This window comes from Melopsittacus undulatus, chromosome 8, assembly GCF_012275295.1.
Source record: "Melopsittacus undulatus isolate bMelUnd1 chromosome 8, bMelUnd1.mat.Z, whole genome shotgun sequence".
NCBI lineage: Eukaryota > Metazoa > Chordata > Aves > Psittaciformes > Psittaculidae > Melopsittacus > Melopsittacus undulatus.
This window is the reverse complement of record NC_047534.1, coordinates 52472197-52497157: the sequence shown is the minus strand read 5'-3', so window position 1 is coordinate 52497157 and position 24961 is coordinate 52472197. Positions and strand designations below refer to the sequence as shown.

At 43.9% G+C, this 24961-nt stretch overlaps 1 protein-coding gene across 1 annotated transcript in view; it reads right to left on the bottom strand.

Moving 5' to 3' along the window:
* Window positions 1-23979, bottom strand: part of TRPM8 (transient receptor potential cation channel subfamily M member 8) — a 41552-nt gene extending 17573 nt beyond the window's left edge. Inside the window, exons 1-15 of the mRNA XM_034065454.1 lie at window positions 23938-23979; window positions 20214-20318; window positions 18891-18964; window positions 16396-16552; window positions 12712-12889; window positions 12194-12366; window positions 11426-11600; window positions 10408-10475; window positions 8817-9014; window positions 6361-6463; window positions 5411-5529; window positions 4803-5093; window positions 4105-4200; window positions 3086-3215; window positions 57-202 (exon numbers count right to left, since the gene is read on the bottom strand). Coding sequence (XP_033921345.1) covers window positions 57-202; window positions 3086-3215; window positions 4105-4200; window positions 4803-5093; window positions 5411-5529; window positions 6361-6463; window positions 8817-9014; window positions 10408-10475; window positions 11426-11600; window positions 12194-12366; window positions 12712-12889; window positions 16396-16552; window positions 18891-18964; window positions 20214-20318; window positions 23938-23979 — 2055 coding nt within the window. The remainder of the gene's footprint in view (window positions 1-56; window positions 203-3085; window positions 3216-4104; window positions 4201-4802; window positions 5094-5410; window positions 5530-6360; window positions 6464-8816; window positions 9015-10407; window positions 10476-11425; window positions 11601-12193; window positions 12367-12711; window positions 12890-16395; window positions 16553-18890; window positions 18965-20213; window positions 20319-23937) is intronic.
* Window positions 23980-24961: the final 982 nt, after the last annotated feature.

The window sequence follows — 24961 nt, the reverse complement described above, 5'->3', positions numbered from 1 at the left end:
GATTTTTAAGCTATCCAGTTACAGTAATCCATGCACCTTCCTTTCAGTGCCATTACCTGCACTCCTGGCTGTGCGATGAACTGCTGGTCTCTAGCTTCCACTGCTAGTTTCAGACAATTGCTCCCTCCCCAGGCTTCACAGGAGTAAGTCATCAGCTGCTCAGCCAGATCTTCGTCATTGCTGTAGCACTCAGTGAACAACTCTAGAGGGAAGAGGCAGCCCCACACTGAGCTCCATGCTCAGTTTCCCACCACCTTGGGTGCAATTGTCTTCAGTGAATTCCAAAGTGTAATGTTTGTAATACTGAAGCATGCAGACAGAAGAACTCTTGCCACACTTTCAGCATGGTAAAACTTGTGTGTTGCTTTACAACCCCACTTCTATGTATTAAGAATTCATGCCTGGATGGAAAACTGTAATACTAAACCAGCCCAAACTGAGCTGCTAAAAATTGAGTGAGAAATAGGAATTTCTCCTACTCAAATGACTTAGTATATCTGCTTGTTTCATCTTCCCATTCATTTAGCATTGATCTAAGGCCAGGCTGGATGTGGCTGTGAGAAACCTGATCTAGTTGAAGATGTCCCTGCTCATTGCAGGGGGGCAGGACTAGATGACCTTTGAAGGACCCTTCCAGCCCAAACAATTCTATGATTTTAATGATGTAGTCAGTCTCAGCAGTCCCATACTAATAGTAAGGTTGAACAAGGTCAGAACCTTAATCTTTTTCACTGGGAAATGCACTACAAATATAGTTGGGTTTAGAACAGCCCCGGTCATCTTATTCTGCCCATAGATTTTTGCCACTAACATGCATTTAGAGTAAAAACACTTCTCTTTCCAGCTCTGGATGTTTCCCACTCAAAGGCACCACTCCGTGCCAGTGTATCTGTGACAGCACAACTGCCCTCAAGAGTGAACCAGCCTCTCTTAAACCACAGCAACCTTCACTAGAAGCACTTCTCTCCAGCAGCACATTTCCCCAGGCATTTCAAACAGCTGTGTCACCATAACAGCAAGGATGTACACACACAGCAATGCTTTTGGCTGGTGTTACCACATACCCTGCAATATGCAGACAGATCTTGATAGACAGACTTCAATGGGATGTGTTATTCACAGTGTCTTGCTATATAATCAAGGCCTGAGGGATGTATATAGTTTTAAGGAAAACCTACTGAAGCAGTTTTTGCCTTGTGAAGGAGGAGATACTTTCTGGTAACAAGCAAGATATTTTCAGCGTGGCCTCAAACCACCCCTCAGTGAATGGTGAAATAGCTTTGCTGACATGTACACTCAAATCAGGCTCAAGCTCAACAGGTCAATCTAGTCTCCACTAGCCCCAGAAAAGGAACAAGCATGGTCTGCTTTTAGGAGCAATAAACCAATATCCATCTGTGGAGACTGTATTGTGACCTTTCAGTTCCAAAAAGGGGTCTAAAAGAAAGATGGGAAGAGGTTTTTTAACATGGCCTGTTATGATAGGATGAGAAGTGATGGTTTTGAACTAAGAGAGGGAGGATTCAGGCTGATGTAAGGAAGGAGTTTGGTACAATGAGAGTGGTAAAACCTGGCACAGGTTGTCCAGAGAGATGGTGGATGCTCCATCCCTGGAGATATTCAAGGCCAGGCTGGTTGTGCTTCTGAGCAACCTGATCTAGTGGAAGGTGTCCCTGCTTATTGCAGGGGAGTTGGAACTGGATGAGCTTTGAAGGTCCCTCCCAGCCCAAACCATTCTGTGATTCTATGATTTCCAAGATTTAGCTAAATGAAGCCATGACTGAACTGATCTATTCCTGGGGGTAACATCACCTCAACAACAAGATCACACTTGAGGCCTCCAGAAGCCGTTTCCAACAACATTCCTATGGTTTCCTATTCAACCTGCAGGACTACTGCAGTTTACCTGTCACCTAATCTGATGTATGGTGGTGACAGCAAATAGCTGGGCAGCAACACAGTTAGAGATCCACTGTTTTCTGCACCATGCAAGAGAACAAGGCCATAAACCACAGTACAGCTCCAGAGGAAACACCCTGAAGTACCTCCCTACAACTTTAGGAACCAATGTCCTGCACCACAGGGTTCACCACAGATAATCTTGGTTTTGTATGTTGTGGATGCTACAAATGAATCCCTACTATGGTATCTGGGTTTCATTGGCATGGCTCTCTGAATAACTTGCAGAATAACTGGACACTGAGGAAACATCAGCATTATTGCTCCAAAAATGGAAGTGCTAGAGCAAAAGAACATCCCCCTCCTCTCCTGTCACCCCTCACCCCCATTCAGTAAGAAGCTACTGGCCACTCAAACCCAGGAGATGCAGAGCTCCATTCTGAATCGCTTGCAAATGGGGAAACTGAAAGTAATACAGAAGTAAAAAGAAACCAAAACCTCAGATAGCTCTACATTATCAATGACCAACAATATTGCTTCCTAGAATAAGGAAGATACATGATGATTTTGCAGCTCAGAATTGAGGAATTCTGTACATCTTTTTACTGCCGTTTCTTCTCACTCCCCCAGAGTATACCTGAAAGGTGGCTTTTCTCAACCTGAAGTTACCAGCACTCACACAGAAAGCTTCTCTTACTCTATATTCTCCTATTTCTGGCACCCCTGCCATTAAAGGTAGTTAGCTTTTCTTCCCAAGGAAAGAAATTCTCTCCCCAAACCTTCCCCCACAACACCCACTTTTGGAGACAAGCTGTTCAGACAGGACACACAGTTTCTGCTGGGAACAGATGGTGTGGAAGAGATTTCCAAGCAGTAAAAACACATTAAAAGGAAGCATTTAATGCTGGATATCTAGTTTCCTAAATAAAGCTTTCTTTCTACTTCCTTTGGAGATGCCATTTCTCTTCTTTAATATCCAGGCTGGATTTCTGGGCAGCATTTCAGGTGAAGTTCAGCATTTTTGCTGAACAAAACCAGCAGGGTTATCAATTTTGCTCTGCACAAAATCAAACCAGCACAATGCAACCACTGGTAAAGCACCAGACCTGGAGAGCATTAAAACAGGTTGTTCCCAATCTCTGCCACCTCCTATTACATTTCTAAAGGACTTAAGGAAGGTACTTACCTACTGCTCTTGTCTCATACTCATTAGCAAGTTCCTCAGACTCCCCAGCAGCATTTATATCATTCTTCACCTTTGCCATGCTTTTGAGGAGCTTACTGGCCCCAAGGGCTGCCAAAGTGCAGCCTCTGGTCTATGGAGAGAGAGTTCAGTCATGCAAAGCCCTCTGCAAAGGGAATGTGACAGTCTTTAAAGCCATCCTCCTTTCTTTGCAGCTTCTCAGTTCCCAGTCAAGATTGGCAAAGGAAGATCATGTCCCACAAAACTAAGGATAACTATCTGGCTTGATAACAGCACTGTGAGCAATTGGAAAAGGTCTTGTGTTCAGTAGTTAAGCATCAGCTTTGCTGGTATCAGTATCTCTGGCTGAAGAGTCACAAAATTGGGTCTGCTCTGTCACAAGCTACACTACCAATTCCACTGTCCACCTGGCTGGACTAGGTGGGTGTACCCAGAACTGACCTAATGGACTACACTAGTCCATTCTATTCCATCTACATGTGCAGGGAAGCAGCACTTTGGTTTGGACACATGCAGTCACTTGTACAGGGAAGAAACAGTTTCAGACATGAAGACCAATGTCATCAGGAGCATCCATTAACTTTCCTTGCATTAGCCTTGCGTTTTCAGCCTGGAAATATGTATTCAATACACTAAATGTAGTGTCCAATCAAGATTAGAAATTGATTTCAATCAAATACCTGGAATCAGAGCACATCCATATTGCAGAATGGGTGGGAGCTCTGCATCCAAGTTTGAGCGCAGATAAGAACACAAAGCTATAGGTAAATACTAGCTTGGACTGCTGATTCAAACATGACATTAGGAAAATGTCATCCAAAGGAAATCCACACTCAAACACAAATTTGATAACATTAAACCTACTTACAGAGTCAGCTAGAAATTATCTCCTGTAGTTTTGTGTTTGAAGATGGATCCAGAGCCTTCAAAGGCCTACAAACCAAAGACAAGGAACACCACTGTGCTGTTTGCAAAGAGGGATAGAGGAGAACTCAACTTACTTGCTCCCAAATGACTTTAGACAACTCTTTCTTGTTCTGAAGAACTGACCAAATAAACAGAGCTTGCAATGGGTGCCTTGTGATAGGACACTCATCCTGAAAGAAAGAGCAACAACTCCTCAGACCCAGGCTCACCAAACTGTTCTTAACAGGAGCAGATCCTAAGCTGCCACTCTCTTGCTTTCATTGCTTTTACAGCCAGATCCCATCGATCCTCTCTCTTGGCTATCTTGCACTTATAACACACTTAGGTTATATTACATGAAGTCCAAAAGATACTCGACATTCCTGCAACAAGCAAAGTTTAAGATACTGGAGTCTGTACTAAACTATGAGAGCAAATTCCTCATGCTCACCTGGCACATCTGTACCAGCCTCTGGATTGACACTGATATAAATCATAAGCATAACTACAGCATTGATTGCTCCAATAGGAAATACTTTAACTTGACACCCAAACTCTCCCATTTTTATTGTGGTTAAATGACCCTTACATGCACTTGTAAAATAGGGAAGTATATTAAATGTAAAACAAGGCTGAGACAAGGCCAGGCTGGACAGGGCTTAGAGCAAGCTGCTCTAGTGGAAGGTGTCCCTGCCTGTGACAGGGGGTTGGAACTGGATGAGCTTTAAATGTCCCTTCCAACCCAAACCAGTCTGGAATTCTATGATAATTTTAATCCCTGTCCATCACTTACTGAAAGCTGTATCTCCATCTCATCCTTGCTATTTTTGTCATCTCTTTTGAGACCCCTTCGGAAGTCTTCAACCATCTTCCAGACAAATGTGAGGAGCGCATCATTATAGGAGTTCTTTGCGATCTGCAGGTTCTTGAACACCAGGCTGCTGAAGTTGTTGGTGTACAGCTCTCGAAGGACCTCTGTGGTTAGGAATTTCCTCAGATCCAAGCCATTTTCCAGGAAGAGTCGGACAAATTTGGGCCTGTCCTTCACTAGGGCCGTGAACATGACATCCTGCAGGTCAGCAGACTAGGAAGAAACGGAAAAGCAACTATTAGGGAGCATGAGAGACATGTAAAGCTTACTAAGGGCCTGACACATTTTCCTTTATGCTGACACATTTTCATGTTTGTTCTGTGTGAAATTGCCTTTGTTGGGTGGCCAAAAGTACTTCTGGCATGGGCAGATAACCTTTGCAGTCAGTGACATCAGTGCAAGGAGGAATGGACTCTTGTACTTATCAGCCTCAGAGGGTGCTGAGATAGCGGCTGCTGTTACGAGGTTCCTTTTCCCCCTGCTCTCCTGTCCCATGTCTTTGATATGACATAGACAGAAGTGGTCTGTACCTCCCAGTTTCGGTCATTGGTGAAGATCTCATCACTGGCCAGGTCCAACTGGTTCCACTCCAGCAGCAGCTTCAGCTGCCCATTCCAGTTATCCCTGTCATGTTCATTGGTGCTGAAAGCTGCAGAGAAGAAACAATCCTCTAGGTAAAAAAACAGAGGCAGAGAAGCTTCTTGGTGTACTTGTTTGGCCCTGCTTTCACACTCTACTTGACAAGACCCATATCAAGTGTCTTTCCCCAGATTGATGCCCACCTTCCTGACTGGGTATTAGAAGATGCTGGAGGCTTAGAGGCATATCTATTGTCCAACACAGACTACAGATGAACTGCTACGAGCACATCATTAACTACAATCAGCACAACATAGCCTTCAGGCTCCTCAGTATCCTGCATCCCCTACACAACAGCAATTCTGCAGGAGTTGCTCCAAGTCAGGCCTTATGCAAGAAACATCATGGGAAGCTCCAGGGTGGACAGGGCCTTGGGTGACACGGTCTAGTGTGAGGTATCCCTGCCCATGGCAGGGTGTTGGAAATGGATGATCAACATATATACCAGAAGATACTTGTTTTTACATTGGAAGATGCTGAGTAATCCATTTACAAAATAAACAGTATAACTACAGAAGATCTTTTGTTTGGCTGCCTGACTCCCTGTTGTGTTGCATACTTGTGTGCTGCTCTCAGAGATATCACACCAGCGTTCCAAAAGCTCTGCTAAATGCCTTCCTAATTGTCTGGACTGTGTCTCTATCTCACCCGCACTAACACATCCCATAATGCTGCTGCAGCCTGTCCACACCACTCGAGATGAAGACAAGCCCCACACTGTGTCAGAAGCTTAAGGAAACCTGTCCTAGAAAACAAATATCCATCTTTGTTTCATTTATTTAACAGAACAAACTCCCCCCAGAAACCAACCAACAACCAAACCAGAGAACCAATCACTTGCCTTTATAGAGAGCGAAAGAGATGGCATTGCTCACAATTTCATCTCCAGCTTCTTCTATTTTGATAACTGTCAATAAATGAGGGCTCTCAAGGACTTCTTTGATCTGCAAAAAGCAACAGTTCCATTTCAAAGCAATCTTGGCTGTTCTTTGAAGGAAATTTCCCATCACATCACAGCAAAGCTGCTTCCCATCACTCCTATTACCATGTACAGTTAAAATTTAATCAAGTGCAGATAGAAGTAGCTTATAAGATTTATTTTCAAGTCACCAAAGTACAAGATTAATTCTCCTCTGAGCATACAGCAAAGAGCTGTGATTTGCCTGTGCAGAACACCATAACCAAAATGATCTAATCTCAATAATTACAAACTACTCATCAAAAAAACCCAGCATAACAGCATAAGTTTCACCAAATATCTTGTTTGTTAGAGAAGTTTCTACCTCCTTGTGCTTTGTAAAAAACAGAGGTCACTTCTCACATAACCAGCCCTTACAATGTTCCTTCCATTCAAGCACATAGAAAACAAATGATCTTAGACAAGATTATTTCAAGATTTACTAATCTTGGACAAGATTATTTCTCTTATTACAACCTTATTACAGGATCGGTTAATCTTAGACAAGATTATTAATCTTCAACAAGATACAAGAGAGACATTGAGGTGCTGGAGCAGGGCCAGAGAAGGGCAATGGAGCTGATGCAGGGAAGCAATGGAGCAGGTGAAATGGTGCAGGTGCAGTTGAGCCTTCTGGAAACCAGAGGCTCATTGTCTGCTCTGGGGCTGTTCTTCCTCTTTAGGGTTGGATGCCACAGCCCCCAGGCTCAAAGTGCATGTTCAAATGTGGTTTCTGCAGGACTGTCTCTGCAAAAGGCCATTCCTACCCTTTTCCCTGTAAGTTTCTTATTAAAGAAGCAGAAAATTGCTGAGATTGGAATATAGCTCTGGAGATGTAGTCCAAGCCCATTGCTTGTAACGGGGGCAAATGGAGCAGGTTCCCCAGTGTAACTTGCAGGTTGTCACATGGACTCACTCTGCCAAGCTCTGACCAAGAGATCTGAGTGGGGCCTTGCCAGAAACAATAGCTGCTTGAACATCAACAGCTGCTCAGACTTCAATACCAGCAGCTTTGATTGGTTTATATCAAAGAAAATACAAATGTTTCAGTGTATGAATTCCTCTCTGGGGCCTGCAAACAAGTCACAATGGTGCAGCCATGAAAAACATAAAGGCTTGGGTGCAGAAAACTGAGAGAAGAGGCCTTAAATGCTATATTCCCTTTTCCAGCCCCCATTATGAGCTTCCACTGAGATGTGAATGTTCAATGACTCCCTGCTGTAAGCGTGGGTAGGAGAAAATTAACCAAGAGAGGAAAACCAAATCAGACGCCAGGCTAAAGCATTGGGCAGTTAACTGAGAAAGTCAATTAGCTCAAGTTAATGGCTTGTTCACTAAGCTGAGAAGTTCTTGGAACTAAGACCTCAACATAAAGAACTCCAATGTTTTAAAGAGAGCCAAAGCATATCTAAAACCAGGTCCTCCTGAAGGTCAGGTAGCCAGACAGTTACAACAGGACTGGCACAAGCAACCTAAGCTAGTAGGTGCTCTCCTTACTTCTCCAGTTTTCCCAGTCTCTGGAAAACACTCTTGTAATGAACAGTTCCATATGGGATCACAATGGTGGCTACATCCTGAAAGCACTACCTCTGCTCGAACAGGTAAGGAAGAATAAAAGATTTTGCTGATGTACTTGCAGTGTTGCAACTTCAACTGCATCCCATGTACACAGTGTAGTAAGTCACTGCTAACAAAGCCCTGATGGAGATGGTGGAGGGATGCTGCTGTGATGAAATCCTGACCAAGTAAGCCTCTAGTCCTAAACATCCCACTTCTACTCTGGAAGGGAAATCAGCATCTTAAGGGATGCAGGAAGACAGGAACTTTAGGAATAAATGAAAGAATGCCAAAATAGAATCACTCCAGTTTCAAAGTCCATGGGGTAGCAGTGTTAACCCTTTGAGCAGGATTTAGCAGCGTGAGGCCTGATTCAGCAAACAGCCCATTTCTCCACGTTCACAAAGCACACAAAATAGCAACCCCAACCAGCACATCAGCCAAGAGACACCTACAGCAGACAGTACTCCAGAGCAATGGCAAGCATCCAGGGAGCAGACAGTTACAAAACATCTGGTCTTGGCTCTCCCCATGCCTGGACATGTGCTGTGTACCCAAAAGACTGCAGTCCCCACTCTTTTTGTTCCAACCCCTGTAAGTTTTAAGAGTTTGGGATTTTTCATTTTGAAATCCCTATGGATATACCATGGCAAGGAGCCCCACACATCCTATAGATGTACTACCAGGAAGCAACATCCCTGATTTGGAAGTCACTAGCTGCTCCTGACCTGTTTCCTCTACCCTTCTCCCACTTTCAGCTCCCTGCAGTAGCAGACACTTACCCATTTGATCCAGCTTTCAGTCTCCTCTTCTGAGAGCCTTGAAATGGTGCGAGGCAGATACCTGAGCAAGCTCTCCTTGACACATGAAGAAGCAAGAGTGCCTTCTGCCTCCATCAAGCTAGCAATAACATCAGCAATCCGACCAGAGCCTTCCACCACAACACAGGGAATCTTACTCTTGATGGCCACATTGATAGACTAGGGAGCCAGAGAGGGACAGGTGATCACTTGAAGCATGACTGTGTTAGGAGCTTACTCTTCAGTAGAAAGACTAGAGATAGTAGAGTTAGGTGAGAAAAAACAGGAACCCATGGTCCAGAGTGGGGCATATTTAGCATCTCATTTTCAGGTTTGCTCTAAAACCTGAATGGATGCTTCAATTCATCTTAGGACCGCTGATTAAGACACTGAACTCTGCATCTGTATTCACTTACAATCTACCTGGGGGCGAAGCTGAAATTAATCATGTGAATGGAACCCAAAGACCCAGAAAGCATACAGGGAGGCTGGAATAATGGCTTGGTTCAGACTAATCGATTAATCTTAGCAGTGAAGTAGTTACAAAGACTGTGCTTTGAATTCCCAGTATCATCTGACAAGCCAATCTGAACAGCATTAGCTCTGGGCACAACAGGTAGTACAAGATAACCAAAAGAAAGGATTACCTGTTTCAGTTTTATTGACTCAAGCACTGACATACTCTTCTCACTGCATCCTACCCTCTTGCAATTCCAGCCCATGTGCCAACTCTTTCTCAAGGTCCTGCAGTCCAGGCTACATCAGCTCCTCTTCTTGCTGTTCATCAGAGCCATCCCATCCTCACAGTTACCATGTGCTTCCCACACAGCCTGACTGCACATGACCTTGGTTTGAATTCACTGCTACCAGGTCCCTTTGCTCCCTCAGTCACACCCCCTCTGTGCAGGCCACTCACCTTCACTGTTGCAAGGTTCATCCTCTTCCTACCTGTCATCTATCTGAAGGTGAAGCCTGCTCCCTCCCTTTCTAGGTTTAGAAGGGTCAGAGTCAGCAGAGCCCCCCTGCTTGCTCAGCTGCCTACATCTAAACTAGGTGCAGACCACAGTTCTCAAGGGCAGCCATCACAAGGCAGTTCAAACAAGCTCAGAGCTAGAGTATCTCCAGCACAGCTCTTCCCTGTGTATCACACGGGAGCACTCATCCCCACTGAGCACAAGCAAGCCAAGTTTTCTCAAAGTTAAGCTCAGGCAAAATGGTACTAAAAAGCTTGATACCTACATGGCTGACAAAGACACTTCTGGCTGCTGCTCAGATTAACACAGGAGAAACATTTCCATGCTGGATTTGCTATGGAAGAACTGAACTGTCCCAGCCAATAGTTTCCCAGGATGGCAGCCTGAGGCAGAAACTTCTTGCACAGAAAATCTTAACTGAAACAAACTTCTTCAGCTTCAATCCAATTGCAAGCCAAGTCTTTCCATAGCAAGTGCTGGGCAAGCTTCAGTAATAGGACTGTCTACTTGATAAAGTTGTTTGTGGCATAACCTCTCTTAACTCCTAAAGCAATGTCCTGGTTGTCACTCTTGGAAATGAGTAAAAGAAATAAACTTACTTTCAAAGTCTCTTTTCCTCCACCTTGGGCAAAGCACACGATTGGAATCTTCCCACCATAATTAGATTCTGTGAAACATGCCAAGAGAAAAGCAAGAAAGGAAAAGAGTGAACCCATTGATGCAGCTTGAACACCTCCTTTTTCCTGAGTACAGTGAAAGATTTACAAACAGTTCCTGCAAATACTTCACTACTGGATGACTGTTGACTTTGCCAAATCCATTAACAGTTTTGCCTGATGTTTGCACAGCCCCCTTCAGACACCCTTCCAACAGGTGATTGTTGCCTCCTATCAATCATCACTTTTAGTAGCTCCAGAGTCCCTCAGATGTGATTTTATTGTAGTTACTTATTGCTTTGACCACGTTGTGGTTCTTTTCCCAAGCTAGAACCTCTGACTCCACACTTAATTGCAAAGGAAAGCAAGGAAACCCATAACTCTATGACCTAGTGTTTAACAGACATCCCAAGATTTGTCATGATTCTGGGTGCTTAATCATGACTAACAGCAAGGATGCTTCAGCTGAGGTACACAGTAAAAACTAACCCCAAAACCTCTTTAACTCAGAATTTCCTGTCAAGGTTTTGAGTATTTTTTATCTGTTTTGGCAAAGAAGGAGCTGAAATGATTCAGGAGCAGTTTGCAGATAGTTCCATTGCCCTCACAAATGGATTTTTTCAGAGAAGCCTTATTTCAGCTCCTGCAACAAGTAATTGTGCTTCAGCTACATGGAATTCAGCACCAAGGTAAGCTTCCAACAGATAGCAATACAGCCTTCCCTCCTTTTCTGCTAAACAGGACCATTTGCTGTGTCTCACAAAGGATTACTGTCACATAAAGGAAGGAAGATAAAGGGAGGGGTATTTTCTGAAGAGCACTGGGTGTGCAGTTATCACATCCCTTCCAGTTCAGCATCCAAAGAATGCTACCACTACCCTTTTGTCCCCAGGAAATTACTGTACATCAGCCCCAAAGCAAGGACTAAGAAGGAAGTCTGCAGCCTCCCATTCACACCTACCTGGGATAACCCGCTCTGAAATGTACTTCTCTAACTGAGTTCGTACTTTGGCCTCTATTGCTGGGTGTCCATGGGTGCCATTATCAACCAGTAAGAGATGGGTGTGATTATTATCCAGGCAATAGAGAGGGTCTCTCTTGAGATCATCCATTATGTAGTGTGCCAAGTAGTACCCCTGGAAGAACAAGCACAGTGTTTAACAGACCCAAGGGCAGAGCATGCACAAGGCTTCAAGGACAAGCTGGTGACAACTGAGCCCCCAGCTACCAACTACTTCTCATTAGTGTTCAAGACCAGGTTGGACAGGGCTTGGAGAAACCTGTTCTGATGGAAGGTGTTCCTGCTGGTAGCAGGGGTTGGAACTGGAAGAGCTTTAAGGTCCCTTCCAACCCAAAACAACCTGAGATTCTGTGAGAACTGTTTAGTTTCCTCCTGTTCTAGGAAGAACACCCGGTGTTTTGTCCCACTGCTACATACACTGAAGAAAAGCTGGACCCAGGTTGAATTGCTGGAGACACAGTGGGACTGTTCAAGTACACACGGATGTGCTTCTACACAAACATTGCACTGGAAAGCATCCTGCTGAGCTCTGCTTTACCAGACATACAAGCAGAGCTTGACTGGCCGCTCACCTCAGACATCTCATGGCTGATAGCACCAGCCTAGCACAGATACTGTTAAGCCAAGAGCAATGGTCAGTCAAGGACATAACCTGTATAACTAACAACCAAGCCACCCCCTTCCCACCAACCCAGATCCAGTTCTTACATCAGTATCAGCACTGCGGATCAGACTTTCCCGGTTGGAAATCATGCCCCAGGCCGCTATGCCAATAGCCACCACGTTCTCCTCTGAGCTCCGACTGATGGTGTTGTCTCTGACCACCTCCCCGATGTACTTCATCAGCCCGTAATGTGTGCCTCCTGTGAAAATCCAGGCCCCTGGGGAAAACGTCCAAAAGCCTGGAGGGATGCACTGGAACACCCACCCTCCTAATGCAGTACCCTTAGCATACAACATCCCATATCCCTCTTAAGACCTCAGAAGAGTCATTTATTCTTCAGTTAAACACAAAAGATATGCTACACACCTTACTTTATCTGGGCAGATCACGACTAGCTCTCAACCCTGTTACTTCCAAACTATTAGGTCACATTTGCCCCAAGTGCACCAGCCAAGCAGAAGCAAACAGAATGCTCTGCTTCCCTGCTGATCCTTTGAGCTGCTGCCTCCCCAACAGTATTATGCAGGAATACATTTGTCCAGGCACACCTGCAGGTCTTTACCTTTGGACTGGGCAATGTAGATCAGCCTGCTGAATATCTTGCGCATCCGGGGCTTGAGGGCAAAGTTCTTTGCACCCCCAGTGACAGAGATGACAAGGTTCGGTGTCTTCAGGTGCCAGTGCTGGGTCATGAGATCATAGAGTGTTTCAGAGTCTGTGTCGCATGACAAACGGATGTACTTGGGAGAGAGAAAAGAACAAACAAAGCAAGAAGTAAATAGTGATAGCTGGGAACATGGTGTTTTCTTCTCTAATGAACAGCCTTATGCCAACAGCCAGCAGACAAAAGGTGATGAAGTCTTTGTTTCTTCTAAAGCATCTTTATCCTCCCCAGGCATTCAAACCACCTGCCTCTAGAGGAAGGCAAGAGCACTAACCTTGGTGTACAGAGGAACATTGGAAGGATGAACACAACACTGAGGAAGCTTACGGTGTAACAATTTTAACTGTACCAGTGCTAATTATAGCTTAGATCATGGATTAGTGGTAGGGTTGTTCTAAGTGATCTAATAATTACAGTTGTATTTTGATTACACTACTAAGCCTTTATTGAATGAGCTATAAATTCCAGGCTCCACATGCATGGCATCCCTATTGTAACATATCCCCACAACAGCATCTTAAGTATAACCCATAACTTCATTAAATATGTAGTAAATCTTGACGAGAAAATATGAAGTCTTGAAAGGCATTTAACTTCACTGAAAGGGCACATCAATGTGTACCAGGACAGGCTCCCAGGAGTACTTATTGCATCTGTCTCAGAAAAGCCTACCATGAAGGAAGCCTAACAGGCTCCAGCAGCTACACAGGAGAGCCAGGGAACTCCCATAGCTTCTGCTCTGAGAAGCATCAGCCACATGAAGCCTTGGGTGTTTTTCAGGAGAGAAGAGCCTCTCTCCCCATAGAGCTTATCAGCAGAATTAACAGCTCCACAGGGACATCCTCACAGCACATTCTGTTAGCTCTGTAGTTAGAAGGCATTTCTCTAAACCTTACTGATACACAAAGTACCTTGAACCTGTATGACTACCTCCATTGCACCAACAATTAAGGTTCCCAATTGAGCAACATGTTTTCATCTATACATGTTGTTTTCATCCCTATAAAGCAAGTACCAAACAAAAGATGCTGCAGCCGAGCTGCTTGTACAGCTTCTCTCATACATCATCACAGTGTGCAAGCACACTTCAATTACACTTAAGTTTCATACAAGGTACTAGCAATTACACATGTGATGCTTGAATCCTTGGCAAGGCTCTACTCAAGCAGCTGAACACCCCCACCCCCAATTTCTTTCTCTGAGGTACAACGGTGCCATCTCCTGGTGCACACCAACCATGACGGATCCAGCCCTCCATTGCAGACGCTGCCAAGTGTTTCAACCCCTGAACTCAGGAAAGTGTTCAGAGAAGCATTTTTCGGCTTGAGGGTATCAGAACATAAAAGACAGCAACTACAATGCTCTTGGATGTTACAGGAGCTGAGCAACACCGCAGAAACAGTGAGCGCTTAAGCAGGACTTACAAAGTGCAGAGATTTTATTGGTCTGTTCCTATCTAATAGTTCTGCTCAGAGCTTTTTAGGACTCATCTGCCCTAAAAAGCATGATGCAGGGTATAAAACTTCCCATCCCTCACTGATAATAGTCGGTGCTCCTTAGGTTACCTCGGGTTTGACATCTTCCACATTGCGAGTAACAGCAAGAGAAAATACTTTGCCATGTTTTAAGACATGTCCTACAGTACAGCAAATGAGAATGGAGACTAGAGATGTAACTCCAGCCGGCGTGTTGATGGGATAGATTAGGAGACTTATATGCTGTATTTGATCAAAGTATGCTTTGAAATATGCACAAGGACCTTGAGAGTCTTCCTAAAACAGCTTTGAGCAAATTGATTTGCAATGTGGGAAGGGGAACACAACCTAAGGAAAGAACATTTAAGCTTTGAGAACTCTGAAATGTGTCAATAGAGAGAGCCTTTTGTCCTTTCAGTAAAGGTACACAGCAGCTACAGCAAAGTACTATGAAGCTAGAAGATACATATCAAGAAATATATTAAGTACTTGGATCTGGTTTAATGGTGATTCAAAACCTTCAGTCTTTTTTCACTCCAAAATACTTCATTTCTGCTACTTTGCATAAACCAAACTCAATTAATTTACACAGCATGTTCTCATTTCCCTCATTTATTTTGACTGTCTCAAGCAAGCTGCACTGTTGGTAAATACCAGTCATAAATACCAAAAGGGACAGATGAGCTCAGCCACATGTGACTCCTCACACAGTACCACTATAAATCATCACAAACAGCAATGCCAGCTCTTTTCTTCTTCCCACCCCTCCACTCCTGTCCCCACACTGAGGAAAAACACAGGAAAAGATTAAAACCCAGGAGAATAAAACCTCTGAAGCTCCACTGACATCTTAGATTCCCAGTGAATGTACTGTCATTGTAGGATCTCCACCTTGGGAAATAGTATTCAATCAGTTATAGGGCTGAGCAAGATGGTCTGTGAGAATATCCTCTGAGCAAGAGATTTGGCTAGGAAACCCTGCAGAGCCCTTCCAAACAAAACTACTATAGGAAGATGTGGAACACCCTTCCCAACACTGCACAACTTCCTGCAGAGTGGTGAGACCAAGACCTAAAATACTACCATATGGAAAGGAGCACAGTACATCCACAGACTGCAATGATCCACACACAGAACAGCTGGGGAAAAAGGGAATATAGGTTGACAAGCCCTGTAGGCAGACACTGGATGACATGCTGCACCATGGTAAAGCCATTAAAAAGCATGAATAATGACTGATGGAGTAGTAAGCAGGTAAGTGCAGCTTCTACACTGAACAGTACAGATCTTCCAAAGAGGGGTCTTAGACCACCTACAGGTATGAAAGCCCTATGATTATCATCTCCTGCATCCTGTTTCACCTTCGAAGGCAAAGCACATTACACATACTCCTCACCCAAGAGCTGCACTGGTATACACCCTCAGAGAATTTTCTTTCTAAAGCATAAGTTAGTCCACACTGGAAAAGTGCAGTGTTCCCCAAAAAACCCAGCCTTGTAGTGGTGTTAAAGTCAAACAGTCAGGAACAAAGTATCTTGATCAGGAGCTTGATCATTCAGGTACTTCAGCTTATCCTGTCAGGTTCACCACTAAAAATAGGTAGAAGGGTACTAAGTTACTCTTCAACACCACGATATTTCCATGTAGACAAGGGACCTCACACTGGCCACTGTAACCACAGACTGACATAATCAGGGCACAGAGTCCCAGTGAGACACTGATCTAGTTGTAAATTAATTTACCTAGCCCAAGACCTTTACAATTGTATTCCTGGCCAATTGCAATAAACCCAGCTACTTGGAAAAGCAAGCAACCACCTCATCCACCCATTCTTCTGCTGTGCTTGGAAACAGAGAACCTCTTCCCTCCCATTGCCAGCCCATGAAACAAAAAACAGAATAAATTATTCTTTCTTACCTATATATGCAGGTCTTGAGAAAGCAGCTTGTCTCCTTTGTAGCCTAACACCTTCCATTCCCATTAGAATAAAATCATCTTTATCTTCCCCTTCCCTGCTTTTCAGGGGTTCCACTGGCATAGGGTTCAGGACTCTGAACACAGTGCTCCCAATAGAAGCCTGACATATACCCTTGATATTCTCACTTACCTTTCCTCTTTTTCCCAGGTTTTCAAACTGAATGTCCCCAAAGGCATCAGTAGGAAGTTCCTTAGTGTGCTTCTTGTAGTTCCATTTTTCATTGGTATTAATCTGAGTGCCCTCTATATGTTGATTTTCAGGGTATCCACATTTACATAAGTTACCCCTGAAAGAAGAATGAACGGAAAAACAAGTTTGGACAAGTTTATTAACAAAAGACAGATCATTTTCACAGCTTCTGCTTAATGAGGACATTCCCAAGAAGTGTTATGCCCCATCCCTGGCAGTGTTCAAGGCCAGGTTGGATGGGGCTTGGAAACCTGCTCTAGTGGAAGGTGTCCCTGCCTGTGGCAGGGGGTTGCAACTGGATGAGCTTTAAGGTCCCTTCCAACCCAAACCATTCCAGGATTCTATGATTCTGCAATTAATCTAGAGCTTGTAGAACAAAGGGTGCCTAAAGCAGCAGTTACATGAAGTGCAGTCTGGGAGCAGGGTTGTTAACGACACAACTCGAGCCAAGCAGCAGGTGGAGCTGCAGAACCAGTTGTACATGGGACTCGGATTTGCTGCAAGTCAACAGCTAAGAGACCAGCACCTAATCATGCTTCATCCTCTGATAATCAGCTTCTATATAGCACTGGGCAATGGAGTGGAGCATATCTCGGGAAGCAGGCTGCGTAGAAGGATGAGCTGGCACTTCTGGATTGCCTTGCATATATGACCTTTTTCCTTATCACAAATCAAGTTCTGTCACCAGCTCTTTATCTGAAACTACAACTCTGCACAGAAATGAAGAACATGAACCAGAACACCAGACACCATCAGAAGTGAGCTAATCTGCTGCTAACCTGATGGGTACAGATGATTTCTTTCCCTTGTTGTGCTCTCACCCATATGAAAAGCTCACTAAGATGACTACCAAGAGTAATCATTTTCAATGCAAACTTGGGGCATGACTGATGTCTAAGATGCCTAAGACATTCAAATCAAGAAGCAATGGGAATCTGGTCTCTGAGGAGATTTTACAGGCAGTTTACTGTGTTCCTAGCACATTTCCATCACCACTACCACCACCACCCCTTATCTGATGCACGGCATGGTTTGCAGTCACTACCAATGAATGCCCTCCTCACCAACACTGAAATTGCATCAAAGGTAGGAAGAAGTAGGATTTCGGCTGCACAGGACTATGGAAAGCTAGGAAAAGTCAGATCTTAGGCAGAAGCTCTTCCCTGTGAGAGCAGTGAGGCACTGGCACCGGCTGCTGATTAATACAGCTGAACAGGAGCAGCTTGTACCCTGGCAGCCAAGAAACCACCAGCATCCTGGCCTGTATCAGCACCACTGCAGCAGCAAGGCCAAGGCAGTGACTGCTCCCCTGTACTGGGCACTGGTGAGGCCATACCTCAAATCCTGAGTTCAGTTCTGGATCCCTCACTACAAGAGAGACATTGAGGTGCTGGAGTGGGGCTAGAGAAGGGCAGTGGATCTGGTGCAGGGCCTGGAGCACAAGAGAGATGGGGAACGGCTGAGGGACCTGGGGGGTTCAGATGGAAAAGAGAAGGCTCAGGGAGGACCTGATGGCTCCCTACAAGTGCCTGACAGGAGGATGGAGCCAGGAGGGGCTGGGCTCTGTTCCCAAGGAACAAGGGATGGGACAAGAGGAAACGGCCTCAAGCTGCACCAGGGCAGGTTTAGATGGAGAAGAGGAACAACTCTTTCTCCAAGGGGTGCTCAGGCATTGGAACAGGCTGCCCAGGGCAGTGCTGGAGTCACCATCCCTTCATACACTGAGTAGACAAGGCCCTCAGTGCCATGGGTTAGTGGTGGCCTTGGCAGTGCTGGGAATGGTTGGACTGGATGAGCTTAAAGGGCTTTTCCAACCTGGTTGATTCTATCAAGGTACCTGTTATTTCCAGTTGTTACACAAACTCCAGAGTCTGGAGCAGTGAACTCCAAAGTGGAAGGTTCATTAAACAAACTTGAAAAATGTAATATTAAAAATATTGTTTATTTTATCTCTCTCATCTTTTTTTGATTGCTCTATTTGTGTTTGTTTTATAATGTATTATTACAGTAGTAGATGTATCTAGTTCATAAACACACAAATACTGGAGGTTTACTCAGCAAGTTGTTACTGATGGGTTGTGCAATGAAACTGTTTGGAGATCACTGGTCTGGAGCTGGCAGAAGCACCCTGGGGTGCCCGACCAACCACCAGCCTTCCAGCTATTTTGGCTGTGACTGCAGAATACCCCAGGCACATGCAAACAAACCACGCAAGGAAAGAAGTTGTCCTGAGGTCAGGCTGCATTGCTGGGTTCAGCCTCTTCATAAAGCCCTGAGAAGTTTGCTTCCAATCATTGGCTTAGCAATAGAAATTATAATAATCATGATACTATAGAATTATACTATACAATTCTAATTAATCATTATAAGAATCACAGAAACATCCCCAGCTCCCAGCACCCCCATGCCTGTAACACATAAGAATATCTGCTTACATTGACTTGGTGTCCTTTGTGAAAAAGACACATTCTCTCTTCTTAAAGTTCTCTTGGATGAAGCTGACCAACTCCTTGAAAAGAATTAAAGAGAAAAGTGTACTTACAATAACTCCTAAACCAGAAGAATAGATTCAATGCCCTAAAGAGCTGCTGGAGAGCCTATTTTAATGTCAGCTTTTAATCCAAAAACCCCACATAGAAAATATATTACTTGATTTCACAGTGGCACAATCCAGGGAGCTGTAGACTATGGAGCAGTCCCATTTGCATGCACTGCCATGTTTGCAATAATTACAGCACTGCCAATAATTTTGGTGTTAAGTGATGCAGATGCTGCTTAAAGACTGCGGCCAACACTGCTTCTTCCCAAGGAAAAACAGAAGTAGACTTTTACACCCTCTAGGGTAGGAGCTATTTTAATTCAACACAAAAAGACCGCAGCAGGAGACCTGAACAACTTAAAAGTGGAGCTTTATGTGAGCTCAGTGGAATGCCAAGTCTCTCCAGCTTGTTTGACCATTAACCTGGAAACTCCATAAGCACAGGGGAAGCCTTCACATTTGGGAAATGCAAATTCATTCCTAATGTGCCCTTGCAAGGTAGGAAAGCAAAAAAAGGTTTCTCACTTGATGATAAAGGTTTGGGAGTTTTGTATTGAAGAGCAGATTTAGCTCAGGATGAAAAGGGAAGACGTACAACTATCGTTAGTTTCCCACTTTGACAGAACCTTTGTAGTTAAACAGCAGTTCAATTCCAAGTAGAAAAGCATTAAAAGTATAAAATCCAAACAGAAAATGGAAAAGAACATAAGCAGCTACAATGATGCAAGACCAGAAAAGTAAAAGGGAGGGGGAACCACTTGCTAAGGACCTAAGAGCTTGTCATTAGGCCTTCGGAAGCAAGAAAACTGCCAGACAATTGCTGTGATCAGCAAAGCATTGAGGCTTGAAAGGGACGTTTAACATAATGATATGTTGTCTGCCTTTGCCATCAAATTGCATGAAGAGGCTGGGGGGTTCTTTATAGAGACTTGGGATGAGAGGTTTTGTCTCTGAAATAGGAAAAGGAATTGAAAAACAGAAATTACTAATAATGCACATAAGAGTTACAGGAATCAAAAAGGAATGCAATGTATCTTAGATTTTAACCATGTTAACAAAGCACCAGTGCTACCACTGCAGGGTCACTGGTTAGGAAGACTTCTCCATAATGGGAAAACTGACAAATCAATCCTCCTTCTGACATAACCCAGTTCATGAAGGACTGTGGCTCACTCCCAAGACAACAGGCAAGCTTAGCAAGGATGGAGCAGCTACTCACAGCATCACTGCAGGACACATCGATGCTGCGAGACATGCTGGAATAAAGGAGTCTGGAGCTCTCAAAATTGCCATTTCTTCGGTGCCGCATGCTGCTCATCGAGACCTAAAAGAGTGCAGTGGAGGGGGAGAGGTACCAGTACCCTAGGAAGGCAAAGGAGAGGTTAATTTGAATCCAGCATAAAGAATGAGGAAGGGTATTGATCCCTAGAAGGTGAAACTAACATTCAGAGAAAATATTTTCTTTCACACTACAAAAACACTTTCCTCTTTCTTTGCCTGCATGAAAAAGAACTCCAAGTCAACATGCTTTGAGAAAGGAACATACCTTATATGCCATCCCATTCAATTCATTGCCATATCTCAACTTGCTTTCCCTTCTGATGGGCATGCTCACTATTCAGCATTTGTATACAATAAGCAATCCCTAATGTAGTGTGTTTACAAACTAAAGGGGATGTTAAGGAGAAACAGATCCATCACAGAGAAAGCAAACTGCAGCTCACATGGCCTGTCAGTACACCAGGAGCTTAGAGTAGCTGCAGCACCTGAGCACTCATCCTTCAGGATTACTCCTCTAACAAGGATAGTCAATGTGTGTGATCTGAAGAATAAATGGATTTTAAGTCTATTGGATCCAAAAAGTTAAGAAGTTACAACACTCCATTACCCTTGAGAGCAGACACTGGACTGACCTCAGTGTCTTTGAAGGAGCATCCCATCATGCGTACTGAAGCACAGAACAAAACTCTATTTATGCTAGCAGCAAATACTTCAGTTCCCTTCATGTTCCTTTGGAAGCACTAGAAAAGGTCTTGCTCTGAAAGGAAGGCTGGCAGCCAGCTAACGTGGTGACCCCAAATCCTACTTCTCCTCCCAAAACTGTTCTCTCCCCTTTTCCCTCCCCCTGGGTTTGCCTCTCAGGTGGTCCTGCTGCTCTATGGACTCCTGTCCCTCTCAAATACAGGAACACACATTACGCTCTCCAGCTCTGATGAAGCATCCCTATATAAATATACAGTTTCTGAGATCCAAAAACCAGTGAGTGTGAAACAATTTACTTAGGGCACCTGACAAAATAGGGATGGCAAAGGCAGTGGGAAGCTGTAGTCATAAATAGAATGATGGAGTGTTACATGAGCAAGCCCTAAAGCTAGAAAGAAAAGGCAATTTTCCACAACAAAAATGTACATTTCTACTTCACATCTATTTTAAAAACATTTCATTTTGAGGTGGAACACAACTGACTCAGTGTTGTTCACTGTGCATGGTAGAAGTCCACAGCTACTTCCCCCACATTCTTCAGCACGCTTGGGATCACAATCACTCTCTGACTGCTAAGCAATGGAAGAACATGGAAAAAGCCTTCTTCTTCCTTCCCACCTTCTGCACGCATCAGAAATGACTCAAACCCAAGAAAAAGCAATAGTCTGGAAAATGTATTTCATCATGGCTGTGGCCAATGGGATGAGGTTCAACAAGGCAAAGTGCCAGGTCCTGCACTTGGGCCACAACAACCCCCACAATGCTCCATGCCTTGGGTATGCTGATTGACAGAGCTAAACATGAGCAGCATGTGCCCAGGTAGCCAAGAACCCACCAGCATCCTGGCCTCTATCAGCACCAGTGTGGCAGCAGTTGCAAATCTCATCTCAGGCCTCCCAAGACAGTACTGAGCTAGCCTGCATGCCACGTGAGAATCATGTAACAGTGTGATTCAGGCACAAACCCAAATACCAGGTACATGATCTGACTATTTGGTTACATTCCATATGGACTTCCCGGGCACCTTGAGCTTCTAAGCACCACACTGCCTTCCACAGACCCCTACCACAGATATTTCCTCTTTCAGCACTGCAGAAAGTTGGTACACTGCTTCTCAAGTAGAAGCTGCAGCAGGAAATAAAGCACTCTCCTGTTGTGAAGCTTGTGATCTCCTTTGTATTACTAACTCCATCACATCCTATCTTCAGAGCAAGGACAAAAGTCTGACAAGCTTTGCACCAGATTCAGGAGAAGACTTTGTAGGAAACTCACTAAAGCAGCTCATTATCACGAGTAAAATGACCTCCAAAAAGGCCACCAGCCTGGTCATGCCCTGCTTCGGAAAAGAAGCATTTCTTTACTTGCAAGAGTCTGTGGAAGAGGAAAGCAAATGTTCCTTCATGGGCATCTGCTCAAGGGGCTTTTCAATGGAAAAAGCGTGAAGAAAAGAAGAAATCCACAAACAAGAACATGCAGAGAGGAAAACCTGACTGACAGACAGTAAGGGAGGGGGTGAGCAGACCCTAATCTAGTTGACCACAGTAAGTGGTAAGCATATGGGAAAGGTGGGAATGTCTATTCCAGGGAGGTTTTCTGATGGGGCAGGCTTGTCAAAGGGCACACACTAAGGAAAAGGGGGAAGCCATACACACATGCAGAGGCTTCAGGCTGACAAGCAAGGCTCATGGAACTGCAGAGAAGCAGTTCCTCTTCTACAAGGACACACTGCTAGAGGTATTTAGACGGCTCCAGCAACAAAGAAGTCATTCTGCCCTTGTGAAGTGCTAACTGGTGACAACTAAGGTGATGCTGAGAGAGTATTGTCCCTAAACCCACGAGGTTCTTTAAAACAAAGCAAAACCTCACAGGCACCCCCTCCACTACATCACTTACTTCACTAAGACTGGCAGCTGTGCATTGAGAGACTTGTTTCTTAACCCAGAAATCAATTCTTATCATTTAATAAGATTGATGTTTGGTGTAAAGAGGTTTTTAAAGCTGTAATTCAACATAAGGATAATACATTTTGGTCTAGATCTAAGCAGCTTATTTACTGATGGGATTTTACTTTAGTTGTAGATTTGTATAATAAGTTAACACCAGACAAGCCACTATGGACATAACTGTACAGAGAGAAGATTAAAAGGAAACAAGGAATTATTCATTCAAAATATGGAAGGATTTCAAGTTTGCCTCAGTGTTTTTCTAAGTAATTGATATTTGCTGTAACTGCAGCAAAGTCGGCAAGAATACAAAGGAACCCTGAAAATCCTGGCCTTAAACTTCAGTGTTAAGTTCTCAAGAGCTGCATTGATACCACAGTGTTAGCTGATGTTTGTGAGCAAAGCTCATGAACCCCATGTTAGAAATAGCACAGCAGTCCCATACGTTAAAAGATGTGACACAGCAGTAGTTTATGTAGCAGGAAAACACGGTTCATTTCCTATTGCATTTCCAACCTGTTAAATATATACAAAGACATTTATAAAGCACAGACTAGTGCATTAAAGCATGACTTTAAGCTAACACAATTTGAGAGTAATAACCATTAAATAAACACCAGAATAGTCATCTAAGGTATAAGACTAATACTGTGACTTCCACAGCAGGTGAAGGAGCATATCCCCAAGGAAGTCTTCAGCTTGGAGATGACTAGAAAAAAAGCAAAGAAGTGACAAAAAATAACTAGTTCTAAAGACACCTTAATAACTAGGCTTTTAAGAAGTTGGCCACAACTGAAAAGCAAGAGCATTTCCCATCCTCAGAAAGCTTTCAGATAAATCTAACCACTACTTGCGTTAACACAATTCTAGCAACTGGCTTTATGTGAAAGCTCCCAGAAAAGACAAGGATGCTGCCCAACTTCAGCTGCACAGCTACCTCACTTCCAGCATCTCAAAAGTATCTATTCCTAAGTACAGAAATCAGAGCCTGAAAACATAGCACTGTGGAGCACTTACCAAAGTCTCCAGAATATGCCCCTGCAGTCCTACTGAAATCATGACTCAAAGAGGAAGGGTTTGATATAGTTCGGCTTGCAAAGCCCCTCCTTTTTTATCAGTGTCATGCTTTCCTTTCAGGGGAGGGCAGAGAGGAACAGACAATGCACCAGAGCAAGCAATGGCAGGATTATCCACCAATTAAGGCAGGCATAATTGCACCAGGGTGCAGGAAATAACAGTTGCAGGTGATGGGGAAGAGCACAGCAACACTGCCAGTGTACCACAGGAACTGGTAACGATGCTGCAGCTAATTTAGGCAATCAACAACACTATTAAAAAGGCAGAAGTATAAGAAAATGCCTGTGGGAATAAATGATTAGGTTTTAATGTATCAGAAGATAATGAAACAGTTCTAAAATCAACACCTATTAATCTAATTTAATGTGAGGTCGTTGAAACACTGCTGGTTGCAAACCAGGGTTTTACAACTGATATTTTGACTCAATAAAATAACTTTACTTTCTGTTCCGTAGTTTTTTGCTTGACACTCATCAGTGCAAAGTAATCTGGTTTTCTTCTGCCTTTAGATTAAAGCTATTTGCTTTAGTAAGAGTAACATCTGTTGGATCATATTCACAGTGACTCCTTGGAAAGCCAGACTGTTCCCGATCCTTTCTCATTGCAGAAAGCAGATCTCTTGCTGGAGAACCTTCTACATCATTTCAATCTCCCTGTTTGGACATATATCACCACCTCACCAGTTTAAGCACCCCCCAGTCCTACTTTAGTTTGCACTGCAGTGGATGAGCATGTAAGGAGAAAATACATCTGGCTCTTGAGGGCAGAAGCTCCTGATCCATAAGTAATTCCAGAGCAAGAGGGAAAGAATAACTCCCAAGCCAAAACTAACATGTTGAAAACACAACCATTAAAAACAAGCTGATGTGGTTTGAGTTTCTGACAATGGTCAAAAGCTCACAGTGCTGTTTCTTGGAATCAGGGGTGTCACTGAACTGCACAAGTGCTTTCTGAAGTGTGATCC